Genomic DNA, 21,662 nt, shown 5'->3' with positions numbered 1-21,662 from the left:
CAAGAAATTCCTGTCCGGTCAGCGTCAGCGTTTTGAGAATGACAGAGAGGCGGAGATGGTTGTCACACAGTGGTTCCAATCCCAGGCGGCAGACTTCTACGACACAGGTATTCAAAAGTTGGTCCCACGGTATGACAAATGTCTCAATTCCGGTGGCGAATATGTTGAAAAATAGCTGGACACTTGCTGTATCTGTTGCAATAAATATTTCCATGAAATTGTGTTTTGTTTCTGTAAACGGCCCCAGGGAAACTTACTTTGTGGACGAGCCTCGTATGTGTTCCAGTTATGCTAGTGGGAAGTAGCATAACACTGCATTTCTCTCAACAAAACACAGTTTTCTTCTTCCCATATTCGAGCAAATTTTGAGGAATAGAATAGCTACTGGTTGGGAGCTAATTCAGAAGGCCAACTGTGATGAGTTGAGCTCATCTGACATTAAAAGGGAGCTTTTAGTCTAGACTGCATCCACTAGTATTTATTAGTATTTGTTTTGACAGTATTTACATGCTGTAAAGATGTTACTCAGCTGTATCAGTGGCAAATAGACAAAGTGTTTGTTTATCTTAGGATTATGATCCAGACCTGTTTGGAAAAGCGCTCCCATGCTTGACTGCCATTGGTTGTGCCTTACCACCAGACTATTCTCTTTCCAAAAATTATGATGATGAATGGTACAGCTCAAAGACAGGGACAGATCCTGATGGTCCGTACAACCCACAGCCCGTAAATACCAGCAGGTATCTATTGTTTTTGCAAGTTTCTGTTCCACAGTAACAACCGCAAAAGTTACATGTTTGGACACCATTGTAAATTATTAGACATAATTTTTTAACCTTAATTTTATACATTTCTACAACCCATTACATTCTTTCGACCCATGCAGGGGCAATGTGACAAATAGTTCTGTATCTTGGGGATTTCGGAAGACGAGCTACCGAATGCCATAAATAAGTGAAAATCTTATAAAACATTACTATAGAGAGAGTAAATAAAAAAGAATGTGATTGGTAAGGCTTGTAGCTTGCATTATGTCAATACCATATGCTTACAACATTTTTGTTGAAAATCTAAAATTCATAGACCACTTAGGAGAGCTAGGGAAAGGTAGGAAGATTTTTTGAAAATAAATCTTCAAGAAACACGGTTTCAGGACATGGACTGGATCCATCTGGCTCAGGAGAGGGTTCAGTGGCAGACTGTTGACTGGTATGAACATGGTAATGAACCTTAAGGCTCCATAGAAGGTGTGGAAGTGGAACGAAGTGAGAATTAGTTTCTGAAGAAGGGCTTCCTTTCCTTGGGTTAATTAATTATGGAGACTTTTGTAAGTTATGTTTCCAACATCTTTGTTTCCTCAAGTGGTCAATGTATAAAAAAATAACTTTTTTTTATTAAAGTTGCATACTTGGCCAAAAAGTAAATAAAAACAAAACTATGGTCAGAAAATCTCAGAGACCAAGTAACATATGAGACAACAATATTAAAACTGATCGGCTGTGATGTTGCAAAATATTGTGACGAGAATTTTCCACGTAATACGTGTGCTGCAAGGTCTCCTTCTCTCTCTGTCCACAACACATCTTGAGTGACATTCTGCCAGCTGGCAGAGCAATGCGCTTGCTTAGGTCTAGGCTTCTGTACCCCCTTCTGCTTTCTCGAAAATTGTCGTAAGTCCATTTGCAGAGTAGGGAGAAGTAAGTAGACCATGCGAGTAACACCGTCTAATTCTGAGAAACATTTCAAGTTGATGAAAAGTTATCTTGCGGTGGCATGAGCAGAGTAATATTGTTAAGTCAGTGCCAAATAAGATCATGAACATTTAGTGTAATGTCTTGAATCAGTGGTTCTTAGCCAGTACAGGCAGTGGATATCTGACTAGTGGAGCGACAGCCATACGAGCTGCAGTGTAACTAGTAGTGGCACAGTGCCACGTTTCGCCCGTTAATAGCCACGTGCGACGCAGAGGTAGACTGGATGACAAGAAGGGAAAATGAACAGAAGGACAAATATTTCCAGTGGTTCTGTTTTAGTATTTTCTGGTGCAGAAAACAAGAATAATTGATTGTGATTATAATCAGTGGTTTCATCACAGTGTGTTCATGATCAGATGGCTTGGGCAGGAACCACAGATTTAGATACTGTTATTAGTTTAAATAGTATTAAAAATATATTAAAATTGGCTGTCAATCACAATATAAGATAATTAAAAGATTAAAATATCATTTTACGTTCCGTATCGAGTACTCGATTTACATGTGGAACATTTACGACATGTTTCGGCTATATATAGCCATCATCAGGTGTTATGTTATAAACTTTTTAACTGAATTACTGATTTTTAATGATTTTTAGTTTTCATTTTTCTTATGATGTTCACGTCCTTCATATTGTATCTTCATCCGTTGTTGTGTCACATGTCACTAATATGATTGTATTTCATAGTGATGCCAATGTTGTGTATACTGGACCAAGAAGTAATATCGTAGCAGTATTAGGAGAGACTGGAGTTATACTGTATCGGATCGTGGCTGGTTACCGACTCTGATGATGGCTATATATAGCCGAAACATGTCGTAAATGTTCCACATGTAAATCGAGTACTCGATACGGAACGTAAAATGATATTTTAATCTTTTAATTATCTTATATTGTGATTGACGGCCAATTTTAATATATTTTTAATACTATTTAAATAAATCACAATATGACGCACCTACAATATCTTATATGTTATTAGTTTATATGACTTTTTCTTATAATCAGTTTGATTCTCTCTTATAATACATTACAGAAAACTGAGAATATGAATCGTTCCTTGGCTAGGTTATTTTATATGCATTCTCACAATTTGATGGCATAGATTGAATTCTCTCATGTTATAACTTTGTTTCAGTGTGGTTTTGAACAATGATCTCAACAATATTGTCCAACAGTTCTCAGAACATTATCATGATGCATGGGGCAGTAAGAAATTGGATAATGGTTGGGTATATGGAGAACAGTGGTCTGATGCTAATGAAGCTCACCCTCGCTTGAAACCATACAGCGTGCTGAATGACTATGTAAGTAAAACTGTAATGGACGCTTCGCTATGACATGCAAGATTATATTTCAGCTTCTAACAACAAAGAACTACTACACTGGGAGCTCAGCCCAATCGGTCGGTTCCGTTACCTTCCATTCTGTCAACTTATCAGTTCTCCTAAAGGCCATTTTCGAAGAGATGTCCGTACAAAAGTTCTGCATCCATTCTTTGCCTCGCCAGCTGCCCAGAATTCACTTTTATAATGCGAGGTGACAAATATAAATCATTGTATTAATTCTAAACTACTTGTACAGTTGATGTCATGGAAACTTCTGAACACATGTGAATCTGTGTATGACGTGGAAAATACTTTCTAAAATAAAGCTGTCGTCTTATATTAAGGAGAAACAGCGTTATAAAGAGCCAGTGAGAGAGTCCTTGAAAGCCCTGCTTGATATTGGTTGGACTGTGGAACACTCAGATGTTGAAGTACCATCAAACAATAGAAATTCCACAAGAAGATCTTCCAAAACGAGCCCAGTAAGTATTAATTCATTTATGATAAGGTATGCGCTCTTATTTCACCTCTTCCAGTGCCCACAGAAGTGTGACAATTCTTGTAATCTTTAATCTTATCACAACAGATCAATAAATTGAAACACTTTCTTCAATTTTGTTAGCATGAAACCATAACAATAAATAAAATGAGATGGTAAAGTTGCGTCATATTGTGATATAATAAATATATATTTTAAATCTTGTCCGTCTAATCACAATAAATTCTTATTAAATATTAAAATATTACAATAATTAACATTTAAAATATATCAAATGATGTTCTTTATCGAAATATTTCGATTTACATTAGACCATCATTTTTCATTGTTAATTATTGTAATATTTTAATATTTAATAAGAATTTATTGTGATTAGACGGACAAGATTTAATATATAATAAATAAAATATTAAGAAAGAAAGTCTCAGATGAGCTGAGATTTGTTTTATTCTTTTTAGTTTTGGTCCCTGTTAAAAAAATGACTTTAAAACAGAAATTTTAATTTTGTTTCAGTGTGTATAATAACAATAATTAGTGAATATCTTAATATAGATTGTAATTTTTGTATATGACCTCAGGAATTTGAATGGTTGTAATCTAAAAGTGAACAGTTTCGTGTGAATTTAAGTCTTTGAAAGATTTCGTCATAGTTATAATTATTACGTTTAGTTAACAGCTTCATTCTCGTGACTCATATCAATGTAAATGAGTAAATGCCCTCCTCCCCTCCAAACATTCAAAATCCGTGGCATTGAAACCCGAGCGCTTCCGTCATCCTGGGTTGTTAGACCACCCTGGGCATGCCACTCGCAGTGCTAGGCCACCTCCAAGCCTTGAACTTCTTGAGCTTTCCCACTAGGTTTGACACCCCTGGGGTTTTAGAATGAAATCTTTCCCCAGGGCTTGGGATCTTGGCCCATACAGGGTTGCCACCAGTATTCAGTTTCTTGTTATCTGTCACAGATTTGAGCTTAGAATGTGCTGCCATCTATCTGTGTTCTCACAAACTACATGTTCTTCTGACTGGCTAATAGTAATTTGTCTTCGGGGGTTGGGCCTTTGGGGTCCATTCTGATCCCAGGATTAGTCGAACTGGTCCCTCCGATCTCTTCAGTGGTCAACATTTTTATGGGTGTTCTCCTTAACTCCCTCACAGTTCATAATCATTTATTGAACAATTTCTTTTTACCCAGATCGCTGGTGAAGAACTGTCCCGAATTTGTTCGAACCTCGATGTCGACATCCTTCAACGACACGGCAGAAGATTCGGGACGTACCATACAGAATCTGCATGATGTAAGTTATAATTGATTAATTTTTTCATAAAAATTATTGATCGTCTTTGATATGTGATATTTGGTATGTCTGGGACCGTTTCGGGGCGCCCACTTGAAAACGTCTACGTCCCTTTTCTATATAAATTGCAAAGTCCTCGCTTCTATGTCTGACCATCTAGCAGCCTGCGAATATGGAAGTGACCTATTACGTAATTATTTAGAACACGTATGAAATCGAGAATCATGTGAGGAGGGAATTCTAAATTCTTTGTACAGTAGATTTGATCACTTACTAGAAGCATAGAAATGTACCAGAGAAGACAGCGAGTTGTGTCCAAGTGGATGAAAGAAAGATAATCTCCTCTTAAGAACGAAGAAATTTGTTACATGGAAGTAGAACTAAGATAGTTACCGCAGTTCCATCTACAGGTGAACGTCAATCAAAGCCCGGAAACAAGTTGATGTCCTTTTATATATAAAAACGTAATAGACGACCTTTAATATTTATGGTAAAACTGGAAGAATGCATAGAAAATTTTGTAAAAATATCTTCATTATTTATGCAAAGTGAGATATTCTTATAACCCATAAAGCTGCTTGTAAGTAACCAATCACTGCCCAGACTTTAAGAGTTTCGACACAGAGTGCCGAGTTTGTTCGTTGGACTATTCATATTGCATACTGAGAATTAGTTCATATAATGTGAGTCATCAGAATTTTTTATCATTTTGCGTGGATATAATAATCTTTTGTTTCAATGTAGTAAGCTTTATTTTTAGTGACGTGTAACAGAATACAGTGAAAACAAAGAGGTTCTACTTAGGCAGCTGATATTATTTTATCTTTGCAGTTAAATAATGGATTATCATTCAATATAAGTCTTTTGACGTAAATACGTCTATATTTTCGGGTCAGTGTCATTCGGCAAAAAGTGAAACGAAAACGTGAAACGGAAACGAAACGAAAAAGTGAAACGAAAACGTGAAACGAAAATGTTTTATCAACAAATCAACAATAATGGTCTTAATCAAACTTTACTCAATTGTAAAGGATCTATAAAGGAAATATTTAGAATAAAGCCAATATATAAACTTCCTTTCCGTATAGACGTATTCACGTCAAATTCTCCGGAACCGTGGTTCCACTGACAACTTTTATCTATGCTTTCATTCAATTTAATATACGTGTCGTAATGGTTCAAGAGACGTGTCGGGCTCACAGGACCTGATTTGTGCTACAAACTTGTGTTGTTCCATATGATACTATTCTCTGCCATTAAATCCTTGTTCAAAACTGTATTTATGTCTTGGGAGTTATCGTGAATTAGTAGGAACTTCAGTATGGACCACAGTGACATTTCAAGCACTTTAAAAAGTGAAGAATCCGAACTAAATAAAATGGAAAGATAAAAATGAGAAACGTGACAGTGATAACAACGAGTGGAAGTAATTTCAGTTGACAAGTTGGCAACAATTCTGCTGTGTGTACCAGGATCTGACCTTCAACCTTTACAAACACTGCCAGTGATTTCAGGGTCAACAACTCCTCAATAAGGTACGTGTGTACCTGTCATATAGTCACTTATACAAAATAATGCGCATGCGCAGTACATTATAACGCGGGTTTACCCCTGTCCACCGCTACCCGCGTTACAGTGGGGTTCTACTGTACCGGCAATATAATAAACCTACACGCAAAAACTTTCATTAGATACGCCGTAGTGAACTTATTCATTAACAAAATACACTTGTCTGATGTAAACCCAAGGGGAAAATGGAGATGATGAAGACCTGGCTTGTATTCAAAGATTTAAGTCGTAGCAATTTTATTTTAATTTTTCCATTCGTGCTCATTATGTCGTAACATCCTGAGGAATGACAAAATTTCGCTTTAAATTTACACTATTTTGATAAAAGTCTTTCTTTTGTAGGTTGAAGAAGACTTGTTTATTACATAAATATTTCCTTGTAATAAGTTACACACTCCGGCTTCTAAACAGACCAATAAAAGACCATGTTCATCATCTGTGCATTCACATACTTAGAGCAATACTCAATTTATTTAATAAAATTGGACCACCTCGGCTGTTGCAATGAGAATCGATAGCCATGATGATGGAGGCAGCAAGTACCTCGTGTTTGAGCACGTTCTTACGACAGACCTTTGCATGAAGACCTGTCTGACGGACTACGAGGTGCAGTTCGCTCGCGGCCATCTTGAAATTCCCGTGGTAACAGCTGTAGTTGAGCTAGCTCGCGCAGACGTACGAAGCTGCTGGTCAGTGCTGATGTGCAAAGCGAGTACAGTGTTGCCAAGCACATGGAAATCAACAGTACTTGCCGATACATGGAACTGCTCACGTTACTATCGCAGCCACAGAGGGCGTTATCATTGTTTCACAAACAATTAATGAAGTCGTGTCCATATGGAGGATGTAGCTTTACGAGCGTGAACATGAATCCCTTCTGTGTTTCTGACTGAGTCAGACTAGAAATCGTGTCGGAATGAAACAGCAGCAACAAACAGATCAGCTGTAGCCGGACAGCGATAATACTAAAATTGAAGGTCTTCGACATAAATCGTTCCTTCGTTGACTGTTACAAGGCGGGCTACATACTGCGAGGTAGACCCACTATGAAACCCGTCAGTTACGAGTTGGCTATAGGTTTAAATCGGCCACGTCCAGATGTATTACCGCATTGAAATATAGCGGTCTGTGTGTCAGCTCCCACTTCAAAACGCAAATATGCAGAAAATTATTGTTTCCTACGAAAGAAGTCTTGGAATCTGGAGCAGGGTTTTCCTGTCTGAATCCTAACTTGAGCTGCAAATCGTGTTGCATGCGAAGATGCAAATGTATGGCTTTAATTTGTATTGTGACGTGCGTCATAAATCCCGAATACTCGCGCTGGAGGGGAAGGGCCGCCTGACCGCCCTCCCTGGCTAGCGGACTGTGACTGTAGGTGTAACCGCTACCGAATGTTCCAGACGCCGTATTCCCCTCCCGAGGGATGGTAGGAACTACCAGAAATTACCAGAATTGAAAGCTTCTAGTAGTCGTAATTTCAAGGAAGCGTACTTCCAGACTTCCTGGTTTGGAAGCTTCGACAGCTGGGCCGGCGATTATAAAAAGGTCGCCTGCCCGAATGCGGGTGGATAAGTAGTTGTTGACAGCGGTGGCGACAGTTGATAAGCGAGAGGAGCGAGTTGTTGATAAGAATGAGTGTGTGGAGCCATAGAGCAGTCTGGTGTGGCGCTGAGCAAGAAGTGGTCGGCTGCGTGTGAGGCGCACCGCATTCGTGGACCGTGGCGGCTGAGGAGACAGCGTGTGTCCAGTGGGGGCCGACGTGTGCGTGTGTCAAGAACAGAGACAGACTCCCAGATACTGTTGTAGTAGTAGAGAGTTGCCTGTAAGGCAATGTCCTACGTAAGCGACAAAAAGCGAGCTATGCGAGCTGCATAAGCAGCATGGGGTGTCATATGACATAAGGGAATCGCTTGTTGTGTCCTACGTGCCTTCCTGCGCATGCACCTTCCGTGTACTGCAAGGTAACAGCTTTCTTGCGCACGCGCCTTACTGGCCAGCGCAGCGACTCGCGCGAAAATATCAAAATATTTGATCTCGGAATCCGGCCGCTCTACTCTCTTGACTGATTCGCTGTAACCTAGGACAGCGCCACACAAACAGCCAGTTTGATATATTCGCTTCACCCACGCAACTCGCACCGCTCGCATTTAATCGCTCACGTAGGACACCGGGTAAGTGTAGACCTCTGGAACTGATTTGATTTAACGTTAATAAATCAGGGTTGAGAAATAAAATGCGTACCAAACCACATATACGTCACAGTATTTTGATGATGTGTCTTTTTAAGCATTGAAACTGTGTCCAAACATATCAACTGCATGGCTTTTATAAGCGAGGTGAACAGATTGTTTTTAGCTCGACTTCCTGAAAATCGCGACTCTCTCTGCTACTTCCGAATTCCTTTCTGTTTCAGGGGTGTACAACAGCCATTTCTCGCACTGATGCAGGGTCACTGCTTAATACGCTAGTGCTGGCAGAACATACCAGAAATCCCAAAACCCAAGTCCACATCGCCAATTCTTGACAGGAATTTTGATTTGTATTGATTCGTAATTCAAGAGTCTCAGTCACAGGTAGTCTACACGTACTAGCAAACATACTCTGTCCATTTCTCATGAAAAATTGTACATTCAGAATCACGTTTTAAGTTTTTTAACAAAGATGTTACATAAGATGTTTTTGTTCAATTTATCCTAGTTTCATTTAACTATGAACAACGCAAATCAGTGAATGTTGGGAAAATGTACTCGCTACTTAAAACATAGTTAGAAGCAGGGGCGCCTTCGACGTTGCGATGGCTTAGGCGTCCTGGAAGTAGAAATGTAACGTAAAAATACAAGACTGAAAGGAATAAATAAATAAGACGCCGTTAAATATATAGAGTGGAGAATAAGAGTCCATCCCCACCCATCGGTCACATCTTCTTGGGTGAACAGACCAAAGCAAAGGTTTGTAGAGATGCGTAGTATTTGTTCTGTCTGCTACCGGTACAAGAACAGTGTGGGGTTGAGCCGTTTTATTACACGTGGCTGGCTTCCTACACGTATCTGTACGCCGTTTAAAACGGACAGTGCACCATACCAAAGAGTAATGATTCTTCTCCCGGCCATGTTTGAATTTTCGTTCGTTGTTGACGTACGTCATATGCTTCAAGCAACTTTTTTGATTCACTGTTGAGTTTCAATGTGAGTGCTTAATGCGCGCTCTTTCAGTAACTACACAAACACGTGTTAATTAATTGTATTGTTTTTACTGTTAAGTCTGTTCGGCCAGGTTTATGTGGCAAAACAAGAGTGCGAAAGAAAACAAGCACAAATATTTCTTTCGCAAAAGTTTTCTTGTTGCAGCCAACTAAAATTGAGGCTGTGGTAGTATTGCCTGACGAAATGTGTGCCGTAACCCCCCCCCCCCCACCCTTGAGAACGCTGTACAGCATTTTCATCACTTGGCCGGTGACACGTGAAAATGATGAATTATTGGTTTGATGATTTTCTCATCGAATGTATCTACGATACCGACCTTTTTCTTTTGTGGACGTGATTTCGCCTGTGTTGAAAATGAAGTTGACGTGCGTTTGTCAACTTCCTTTGATAATTCTTGCAAGTGTTCGCTTGAAAATGCCAGTGGCAGCCATCACCCTTGAGCCAACACTTTTAAAGGGATTTTTATGTCATCCCCTGCCTCGTCTGGCTTATATGCCGACACGTCATAACTTATCTCGCGTCTTTGACTGTGAATAAATCTGTTATCGCCTATCTAAGACGTTTCGTAATGGACATCGGCCCACTGCCATCTCTTTACAAATTATTCAGAACGAACTGCGACTATAGTATTGTCATTTCTTCTCGTTTCATCGTTTAATGTTTCAAAGTTATCACATTCCAAGTCAATATCCATCGGTTCAGGCGGCGGCTCACTCGAAATACTCGCGCCGGCGTTGACACGCTCGGGTTTCTTTCTTTCATTTATAAAGTTTCAGATAACCTCAAGAAAGAAATCCGTTTTCAGTTACCACTGAGGGACGTGGAGGAAGAACTTTTAAAGAATTAATACACGTGTGCTATGCCAATAAAAGATTAGTGTGTTGTACATTTGAGGTTGAGACGGAAGGGAAATGTTGATTGCAGACTTGTGGTTTGTGATGCTGTATGGTATTGTTAGTGATTCCCAGTCTTTCCGGGGGATATATGACCTCCATCTTCAGGGGCGATATTTTTCTCCAAAATGTTGGCAGCCTCATACAAGACCTCAAGGCATCAACAAAAATGACCCAAACCATCATAAAGTAAGGAATTTTATAATATATTTTTTCTGTGAAATTTTACTGTGCTTTTCTGCCATGTGACTGGTCAGAATAAAGATTGTCAATAAATACTAACATTTTCAATTTCCTTTTTATTCATGATTAATATTCGTCTTGTCATTCTATGTAGGGAACAGAGCGTCGATTAATAACCCAAGAAAAGAGTATCATATGACCTTCCGAAAAGTTTAGAGTAATGTGACCTTAAATTAGGCCACGACCACTTCCACGTCCTTCCAATTCATTACTCCGATGCTACGTAGTCTACATACTGGAATCAAAATAACAGGAAATGCATTAGAGGCTTGGTTGTCCCTTTTTGCGTTATCAGGACTTTCGATAAAATTCTACATTTCTAAATTTAGACTAATTCTGAACGCATTTATAACCGCTCTACTTTACATGAAGCCCTAAAGTACTTAATTAGACATAATAAATGGCACATCCTGTTAGCACAATTAATATATTATTATTATTTAGTGTTCTGTCTGACTACAGGTCCATATGAACAGGATCCTTCCATCCTTTTCTCGGACTGGGACCTGTTCATATACATTCTTGGCAGATGATCCAGAAGTGGTTTCCCATTGCCTTATTCTGTGTGTGAATGGAGTAATTGTTGGGATGCCACGGAGAAACCGGGGAAGCCCCTGGAGGAAAACTACGTGCTGCCTAGACCACGGCCTTGCCCAACACAAGTTATAAATTCGGGCACCGCCGGGAATCGAACCCGAGACCCCAGGATTACAAGGCCAGCGTTCTAACCGCTAGACCACCGTGGCTATATAGCTTTTATTGCCGTTCAGTTATTTTAGATTTAGCAAACACGTGTAGACTGCGGATTGTTTCAGTGCACGTTTCTGAATGCGAATACACTATTTACACTCTCTGCATTTTGACGTAAATACGTCTATATTTTACGGTCAGTGTCATTCGGCAAAAATGTAACGAAAAAGGGAAACGAAAAAGTGTAACTTTATTGTTATGTTACCTAGGAAACGTCTTTTATTTATCAACAAATAAACAACTGTTTTCACCTACATAATTACCTTACCTTACATTACATTACTTTACATTACCTTACCTTACTTTACCTTACATTATCTTACATTACATTACATTACTTTACATTACATTCATCTACCACGAACCCATCTTAAGCGTAACTAATTCAAGTTAAATAAGCAATGTCTTAATCAAACTTTACTCAATTGTAAAGCGGGTATAAAGGAAATATTTAGAATAAAGCCAATATATAAACTTCCTTTCCGTATAGACGTATTTACGTCAAATTATCCGGAACCATGGTTCCACTGACAACTTTTTCATACGAAAATAATGCACAATGGCGCCTGTTGCAGTTATTTAAGCATATTCTTGTTCATGTTGTTTGCAAGTAATGAACAGCGACAGATGTGGTAGTGACGTAACAATGAAACAGTTGTGCGTCTCTCAACAATAGAAAAAACACTGGAAAGACTGCATTAAAATAGTGGATCAGCTCAGTGACAGCCGGCGAAGGCGAATCATTAAAAACATTTATTGACGTAAATACGTCTATATTTTAGGGTCAGTGTCATTCGGCAAAAATGTTACGAAAAAGTGTTACGAAGAAATGTTACGAAAGAGGGAAACGAAAAAGTGTAACTTCATTGTTATGTTACCTTGGAAACGTCATCTGTTTGTCAACAAATAAACAACAATGTTTACCTACATAGTTACATTACATTACTTTACCTTACATTACATTTCCTTACATTATATTACCTTACCTTACATTACATTACATTACCATACCTTACATTATATTACCTTACATTACATTACCTTACCTTACCTTACATTACCTTACCTTTCCTTACCTTACATTACCTTACCTTACCTTACATTACCTTACATTACCTTACATTACCTTACCTTACATTACCTTTGCCACTGTTAGTAACTACCGACCCATTTCTATACTTAATACTTTTTCCAAATTATTTGAACTTGTTATTTATGATCTATTCTCACATTACATAAAGTCTAAATTAAATCCTTGTCAGCATGGTTTTACTAAATCTAAATCTACAGTTACTAATCTCGTAACTTATCTTGATTTTATTAACCCAATAGTTGGCTCCCAGGGTCAAGCTGATGCTGTTTATTTTGATCTTAGCAGTGCATTTGATCTTGTCCCTCACAATCTATTACTCAACAAGCTCAGTGCTTTTGGTTATGTACACTGGTTTCGTAGTTACTTAACCAACAGACAATCCCAGGTTCGCGTTTCTGGAACTCTTTCGTCTCCTTTTGTAGTCCTCTCTGGAGTTCCACAGGGATCTGTTTTGGGTCCTCTACTTTCCAATTTGTTTATTGATGATATATGCCAAGTAATTAATCATTCTAAATGCCTTCTTTTCGCTGATGATATCAAAATTTTTCGTGCCATTAAATCTCCCAACGACTGCAATGAACTTCAAACTGACATTGACTCGGTACAAGGTTGGTTCACTGCTAACTTCATGAAACTCAATATTAGTAAAACTATAGTAATTTCCTTCTCCAGGAAAACCACTACTTTGATCTTTGATTACAAACTTTTTCAGTCCTCCATAACACGTACAAACACTATTAAAGACCTGGGAATATTTTTCGACTCCAAGCTCCGATTTCACAATCATGTTGACCACATATTTTCACATTGTATTAAGTTGCTGGGTCTTGTTCGCACATTAACATTTTCGTTCTCTTCTCTCGATTGCCTGTATATGTTATATGTAACCTTAGTTAGATCCAAGCTCGATTACGCCTCGGTCGTTTGCAATTCTATTACGACTACTGATGCCAACAAACTGGAACGTATCCAGCAGAAGTTTGCAGCCCTTTGCTACTATCGTTTCCTCCCCCAAGTTCATTACAGCTACGCTGATGCTTTAGAGTATTTAAAACTCCATACCCTGCGTAAGAGAAGGCATTGCAGTGATGCACTGTTCCTTGCTCAGGTTTACCGCGGCTTTAAATGCTGTCCTTCCCTTCTGGAAGCTGTCGGTCTCCGCATTCCTGCTCGGAATCTGAGAGATTTTTCCATGTTCAGTTTTAGCCCTTTGATCAAAAACAGTCCTTCTGCTAGATGCGCATCAGCTGCTAATGTCATCTGCAGGGATTTGGACATATTCGAGACGAAAATTGTCACACTTCTTCACATTTTATAATAGTATAATTTACTTAATTGATTCATGTTATTTTTACAAATATCCTAATGTAGTTAGTAGTAATTTTTTGTGTATTTTTTCCGTATCAATGTATTTTATATATTGCTTATTTTACCTTTTATGTTTTACTGTGTTTGTGAGTTTATCTCTGTGCTGTATCTGTAATTGGCCATCAGGCTGTTGATACAGCACACAAATAATAAAGAATTGAAAATTGAAAATTACCTTACCTTACATTACATTACATTACATTACATTCAGCTACCACAGACCCATCTTAAGCGTAACTAATTCAAGTTAAATAAGCAATGTCTAAATCAAACTTATCTCGATTGTAAAGCATGTATAAACGAAATATTTAGAATAAAACCGATAAATAAACTTTCTTTCCGTATAGACGTATTTACGTCAAATTCTCCGGAACCGTGGTTCCACTGAACTTTTTTGAAGAGTAAAGCATTTAAATAGTGAGCCACTGAAAGTGTATAACTAAAAACAGTCAACTAGTGAAAGAGTGAATTAATAAAAGATAAGTAGATCCATGAAAGAGCCGACGGAAGCTAAAAACTAGGCTTGCCGAGAAAGTGGGTCTAGAACCCGCCCTAAAACTGTATTACACATTTGATTTGTGCTGTTTGAAAAACATACATGAGCAGAAAATAACGACAGTGTGTATCGAGTACACGGGGTATAAATTTGGAAATTATTATTTTTTTCAAAATTTGTAAATTTATTTTGAAGGAAAAAATTGTAAGGGGAGACAAAGATTGGAATATGTGACGCAAATTTTTGAAGCTGTGAGCTGTAAATGAAGAGACTGGCGCAAGATAGACGAAAATGGAGGACCGCATCAAACCAGTCAGAAGACTGATGACAGAGAGAGAGAGAGAGAGAGAGAGAGAGTCTGCTGATTCAATGGCTTTTTGTACCAGTCACAGTGAAAACGAAGATTGTGTTACTGGCTACTTAATGTATGTAGGCTCAATTATACCAACGGAAACGTCCCCTTCAAGGCAGGGCCGCATTTACAGTTGTGTAGCCTCTGTGACAAAATGTGGTAGCCCCTATCAGTAACAACAAATTTAGGTTAAGTTTAAATTACCTATAAATAAAAACCATGGTTCCGGAGAATTTGACGTAAATACGTCTATACGGAAAGGAAGTTCATATATTGGCTTTATTCTAAATATTTCCTTTATACATGCTTTACAATTGAGATAAATTCGATTAAGACATTGCTTAATCAACTTGAATTAGTTACGCTTAAAATGGGTCTGTAGTAGCTGAATGTTATGTTAAGTAATGTAATGTAAAGTAATGTATTGTAAGGTAAGGTGGGGTAAGGTTTTTTTTTGTAGTGTTCTGTCTGACGACAGGTCCATATGAACAGGATCCTTTCATCCTTTTCTCGGACTGGGACCTGTTCATATACGTTCATGGCAGATGATCCAGAAGTGGTTTGCCATTGCCTTCTTCTGTGTGTGAATGGAGTAATTGTTGGGATGCCACGGAGAAACCGGGTAAGCCCCCGGAGGAAACCTCCGTGTTGCCTACACCACGGCCTTGCTCAACACAAGTTATAAATTCGGGCACCGCCGGGAATCGAACCCGAGACCCCAGGATTACAAGGCCAGCGTTCTAACCGCTAGACCACCTCATCTTATTATTATTTAGTGTTCTGTCTGACGACAGGTCCATATGAACAGGATCCTTCCATCCTTTTCTCGGACTGGGACCTGTTCATATACGTTCTTGGCAGATGATCCAGAAGTGGTTTGCCATTGCCTTCTTCTGTGTGTGAATGGAGTAATTGTTGGGATGCCACGGAGAAACCGGGGAAGCCCCCGGAGGAAAACTCCGTGTTGCCTAGACCACGGCCTTGCCCAACACAAGTTAAAAATTCGGGCACCGCCGGGAATCGAACCCGAGACCCCAGGATTACAAGGCCAGCATTCTAACCGCTAGACAACCGTGGCGGTGGTATGGTAATGTAAAGTAATATTTTATAGGTAACAACAATGCCGAGTAACAAAAATGCTTCAATACTTAACTTGAATTAGTTACGCTTAAGATGGATCTGTGGTAAATGAATGTAACGTAAAGTAATGTATTTTAATGTAATGTAACGTTTCCTATGTAACAACAATGCTAAGTAAACAGATGAAGTTTCCTAGGTAACAATAATGCCGAGTAAACAGTTGACGTTTCCTAGGTAACAACAATGCTGAGTAAACAGATGAGGTTTCCTAGGTAACAACATTGCTGAGTAAACAGATGAGGTTTCCTAGGTAACATAACAATGAAGTTACACTTTTTCGTAACACTATTTTGCCGAATGACCCTTCCTTATAGACGTATTAGCAATCATGAATCTTCAGTTCTTAGTAGCCGCTTCTAAAATTTAAATACAATCCGTTCAGTTACGTGCAGATGTTTCATTAAAGATCGGTAAGTATAGCTTGAGTTTTTGTATGATTTAGTTAAAGTTCACGTTTGAAAAGTTTATATTAATTTTGTGTTATTATATGTTCTTTGAAAATGTGCATGAAATAAACACATACAGGGCCGACCATGTCTGTCTTTCCATCCCCGTATCTCCATGATTCAAGTCAAGAGCAGTAGCATGGACTTTGATAAAATTTGGTGTGAAAGTTATATCACTGGAGGCTATCCAAAATGATACCTATTAATTTCCTACAACTGGTAATACTAACGTGATAAATAGACTATAAAGTCATACAACAATGTATGGTAATAGGTCTTTGAAAATATGGAAGTTAAGCACAATAATTTTTTGCAAAATGTAAAACAAGCCTATTATTTAATGAGATATATATTTTGTATTAGGTACTAATGCTGTTAAAATTAAAGCCTCTGTTTACAAAATTATGGTTCAAGTCACATTGAAAGTATTGCCACTGTATAATATGTATCTAAATTGACTTTCTTTCATTATTCAAGATCAAGGCACCAAACTGCAAATATGGACCCATGCTTCAAGGATTTCCTGAAGGAACTATAGTGTCAAGTCTGTCGGGAGTATATTATGTCACCCATTCCCATGTGTGAAAATGGCCACAGTGTGTGCAAGACCTGCAGGCAGAATCTCCTGAATTGCCCAGTCTGCAGAGAACAGTTCTCAAACATGAGGTGTTTTCTTCTTGAGAACATGACCAGGAAAATGAGGCACCCGTGTAAATATTACAACCGAGGATGTCCCAAGGCATTTTACCTACAGCGTAGTGAGAAGCACGAAGACCAGTGTCAACACCAGCCATTTAAATGCCCATTTCAGGTAACGGTAAGGTGAGCTGCACCTGGGAGGGCAGCGTCACTGATATCTGACAGCACATGGAGAATAACCACATGGGACCAAGCAACCAATCAAATGCAACTGGGAGTATTTACGGATAATTTCTGCGTAATGAAGCTGAATGTAAAGTGGAATTGTGCAAACCAATATTCACAATGGGCAAAAGTTTCTTTCTGTTACTTAGAACCATAGACAACAATAAGAATGTCAATATTCTGCACGTAGGACTAAAGAGAAAGGCATCTAAGTAGATTGTTATTGTTAGACCTTTTTCTGATGTTGTTTGTTTGTATTCTCCTCAGACACTTCAATGTTCAATAGCTCTTTCTTGTACCGCATATTGAGCGATCATGCCAGACGCATATTTTCATAATAGAAGATATCTGGTCTACTCCTTACTTACTCTGTGAAGCCAGGTCCTACTTTCCCCTCATTCACAATCTTCGAGGGCTCCAGAAGCATTCTATAGAGCACCACCCGGACCACTGAAATGGCCCTTTTCAGGGCCCTGATCACAATTTTCGAAATAGACGCTAATTTAAAGATAGCTGACGGTATTTTCTGGACTCCGCTGATGGAGGCTGCAACTCGTGGCCATCTAGAAGTAGTTCGTTATCTTACAATGAATGGAGCAGACGTAAATGCTTGCACCATTTATGAAACTGCTTTGCACTTGGCAACTAAAGGAGCACATTTTGACGTGATGGGTTTCTTACTGGAACAGGGCGCGAATATTAATGGCAGCAATGTTGAACACGGCGAAAGTCCGTTATTACATGCAATTAAAGACTTACAGAAAGTGAAGTTCTTAATTGAAAGGGACGCTGATATTAATGTTCGCAACATCTTTAATGAAACTGCTTTTCACCTCGCTGTTGAAGCTGATAATGTAGACCTTATGACATTATTAGTAGATAAAGGAATGTCTGTCAACGAAACGAGTATACGCGGAACTCCGCTACACTACGCAGCTTGCTTTGATAATCTGAGACCAACGGAATTTCTAGTCGAAAGAGGCGCTGATTTACAGATAGCCAAAGCAATTGGCCGGACTCCGCTGATGGAGTCTGCATATGGTGGCCATCTAGAAATAATTCATTATCTTGTAATGAATGGAGCAGACGTAAATGCTTGCATCGATGATGTAACTGCTTTGCTCTTGGCAACTGAAAGGGCACATTGGGTCGTGATGGATTTCTTACTGGAACAGGGAGCGGATATTAATGACAGCAATGTTGAACGAGGCGTAAGTCCGTTACTACTTGCAATTGAGAAAAACGACTTACAGAGAGTGAAGTTCTTAATTGAAAGAGGCGCTGATGTCAATTTCCGTAGCCGTGATGGCAGCAAATCGTCAGCTTTACATCTCGTATTGCATTGTTGTAACCCAATTGACGTGGACTACTTAATAAAGACAGGTGCTAATCTGAACGTGCAGGATTGGAACGGCTTCACTCCACTTCATTACGCACTTATTTGCAAATGTACTGAATTAGCAATGCATTTGGTGGAGAAAGGTGCAGATGTAAATATTCCGGATTCTGGCGGAAGATCACCTTTACAACTTTCTGTGATTAAGAACAACGTAAAATGTGTAAAACACCTTGTGACGTTTAATCCTAATGTCAATTACCAAGGGCCCAAAAAATTGACCGCGCTCTCAATGGCCATCAGACGGGGGAGGATGGTCAGACAGGGAAGGATGGACATAATTAATGTTTTAGTGGAAAATGGCGCCAAAATTAATCTTTGTGAATACAATGGAAATACTACACTTCATATCGCGGTTATGAGAGGGGATACGGGTCTTATTCACTATTTGATACACCGAGGGGCAGATGTTAATATTCCAAATATCAGATTGGAAACTCCACTAGATTGGATTTAATTACGTCATTGGGATATTCCAGCTTCGTATAATAGCATAATTACAAAAACACTGTTGTTAGTCACAGGTTTTGATACCAACATACCAGATGGAGTCCTTAAGTGGACTCAGATGAGGTACGCTGCAACGAGATCATGGGTGGCTGTGGACAGCTTGTTACAGAGTGGTGCTGATGATATTGTGCTTGCAGAATTTTACCAGGACAAGGAGTAGAGACAGGCAGCATTGTGGGAATGTGCACAGAAGGGACACAGAAACTTGTTGGAGTTATTAATGAATTCCGGAATTGATGTTAATGCCATTGTATCGGATCCTCAAAATAATCACTGTAAATTACCTCTTCTTCATATAGCCTCACAGTACAGCCAAGAGGAAGTTGTAAGACTTCTTATTGAAAGGGGCTCTGATATTAATGTTCGCACCTTCTTTAATGAAACTGCTCTTCACTTCGCTGCTTAGCTGAAAATGTAGGCATTATGACGTTATTAGTAGATAAAAGAATGTCTGTCAACGAAACGAGTACAGGCGGCGATCCTCCGCTACAGAAAGCAGCTCGCCATGGTAATCTGAGAGCAACAGAATTTCTAGTCGATAGAGGCGCTGATTTAGAGATATCTAACGCAATTGGTCGGACTCCGCTGATGGAGGCTGCATCCGGTGGCCATCTTGAAGTAGTTCGTTATCTCGCAATGAAGGGAGCAGACGTTAATGCTTGCAACAATGTTGTAACTGCTTTGTACTTGGCTATTGAAATGGCACATTTGAACGTGATGTGTATCTTAGTAGAACAGGGTGCGGTTTATTAATGGCAGCAATGTTGGACGAGGCATAAGACCGTTAAAACTTGCATTTGAGGATTACGACTTATAGACAGTGAAGTTCTTAATTAAAAGAGGCGCTGAAGTCAATTTTTGTAGTTGTGAATGCAGCGTACCGCCACCTTTACATCTCGCAGTGATTTGTGGTAACTTGGATGCTATGAACTGCTTAATAGAGGCAGTTGCTAATATGAACGTGCGCGATCGGAAAGGCTGCACTCCACTACATCACGCACTTTCTTACAAACAAACTGAATTCGCAATGCATTTGGTGGAGAATGGTGCAGATGTAAATATTCCGGATGCTCGCGGAACATCACCTTTACAACTTTCTGTGATTAAGGACAACGTAAAATGTGCAAAACTCTTTGTGAATTTTAATGCTAACGTCAATTACCAACGGCCCAAAAAATTGACCGCGCTCTCAATGGCCATCATACTGGGAAGGATGAACTTTGTTAATGTTTTAGTGGAAAATGGCGCCGATATTAATCTTCGTGATGACCGTGGAAATACTGCACTGCATGCCGCGGTTATGAGAGGGGATACGGGTCTTGTTGACTACTTAATATCCCGAGGGGCAGATGTTAATATTCCAAATAACATGTTGGAACCTCCAGTAGACTGATTTATTCACGTCAATGGGTTATTCTAGCCGACAACTTAGAACATCATGAGCGTAGGTCAATCCAGATTTACTTTTTCAAATGGACCTGTTTGCAACTGAAGCGTTTTGATCAGAAACAGTTCTTCTGATGCAGCTGCCACCGTGAGAAATACACAAAAGACAATATACATATAAACCATGTTCTTGTTTACACTGCTGATAGCAAAATTATGAAGACCCTTTTCTACATAAAGGATAGAGGTTTTAAGAAGGTATCATGCACATATATAAATATTATTTATTGTTACCATTTATTCTTTACATGTTATATTTCATGTAAGGAGCAAGAATGGCGTATTGTAACAAGTTGTTTCTTTTATTATCAACCTATTATAACAGAAAGCATAATACTGTACGTTCCTGGGCCGATATTACAGCGCGTTAAAATATTCAGTGATGCTGCTTTGCTTCATATAACTTGAGCCGACTACATTCTGCTCTGATGTTGTGACGATGAAACTTCGAAAGCGGTGCGCATGCTTGTGGGGAGGTTAAGCTGGTTTAGGAGGGGGGACTGATTTGGGCTGAACCCTTCTCGCCAGAACACAGACACTCTCTCTGGCTGGGCACTTCCTTCGAGGCGACATTGGTCTGTATTTGTTTTCTCGTTGTAGTTGCCCGTCCAGATTGTTATTGGTTTTGTTGTGTTGGTGGACGGGGCAACCACTGTGTTTCATACAGCTTAAACATAAGGAAACCGAAAATTTTACAATTCCGCGCACCAGCCTCTTACACCTGTCTGGAGATTTCAGTTTGTTAAAATATTTTGCATCGTACTGTCAAATTAAACGGAACGTTTCTAAATTGAATAATCTGAAAATTTATGGTTCATTTGTTGACTTCGAGTTTATAATTTACACTAATGCCAGGCTGAATAACAGACGTGTACATGGAGACGACAGTGGTCCATTAAAATTATTGAGATCAGAGCCAAATAACGGGAAATATGTAACTTTCAATGAGAGAAATGATGAAGATATTTTCCACTTCTTTAAAAAACTGAAACAGTATTATACGAGGGTCGCT

At 39.1% G+C, this 21,662-nt stretch overlaps 2 protein-coding genes across 2 annotated transcripts; both read left to right on the top strand.

The window, feature by feature from the left end:
• Nucleotides 1-9: 9 nt before the first annotated feature.
• Nucleotides 10-10,837, top strand: LOC147870947 (ryanodine receptor-like). Its single transcript, XM_087341547.1, has 6 exons — nt 10-107; nt 571-740; nt 2,897-3,065; nt 3,431-3,568; nt 4,779-4,881; nt 8,864-10,837. The coding sequence occupies exons 1-5, from the start codon at nt 39-41 to the stop codon at nt 4,878-4,880; spliced, it is 648 nt and encodes a 215-aa protein (XP_087197673.1). The 5' UTR covers nt 10-38; the 3' UTR covers nt 4,881; nt 8,864-10,837.
• Nucleotides 10,838-17,256: 6,419 nt separating this feature from the next.
• Nucleotides 17,257-21,662, top strand: LOC147870946 (uncharacterized). The gene is made up of 3 exons (XM_087341529.1): nt 17,257-19,149; nt 19,611-19,918; nt 20,022-21,662. The coding sequence occupies exons 1-3, from the start codon at nt 17,754-17,756 to the stop codon at nt 20,595-20,597; spliced, it is 2,280 nt and encodes a 759-aa protein (XP_087197655.1). The 5' UTR covers nt 17,257-17,753; the 3' UTR covers nt 20,598-21,662.

Source organism: Zootermopsis nevadensis, unplaced genomic scaffold, assembly GCF_977971745.1.
Source record: "Zootermopsis nevadensis isolate Lab colony 2312 unplaced genomic scaffold, Znev_1.0 Znev_ptg000082l, whole genome shotgun sequence".
Taxonomy (NCBI): domain Eukaryota; kingdom Metazoa; phylum Arthropoda; class Insecta; order Blattodea; family Termopsidae; genus Zootermopsis; species Zootermopsis nevadensis.
The sequence above is the reverse complement of the archived record's forward strand: the minus strand, read 5'-3'. Positions and strand labels throughout refer to the sequence as shown.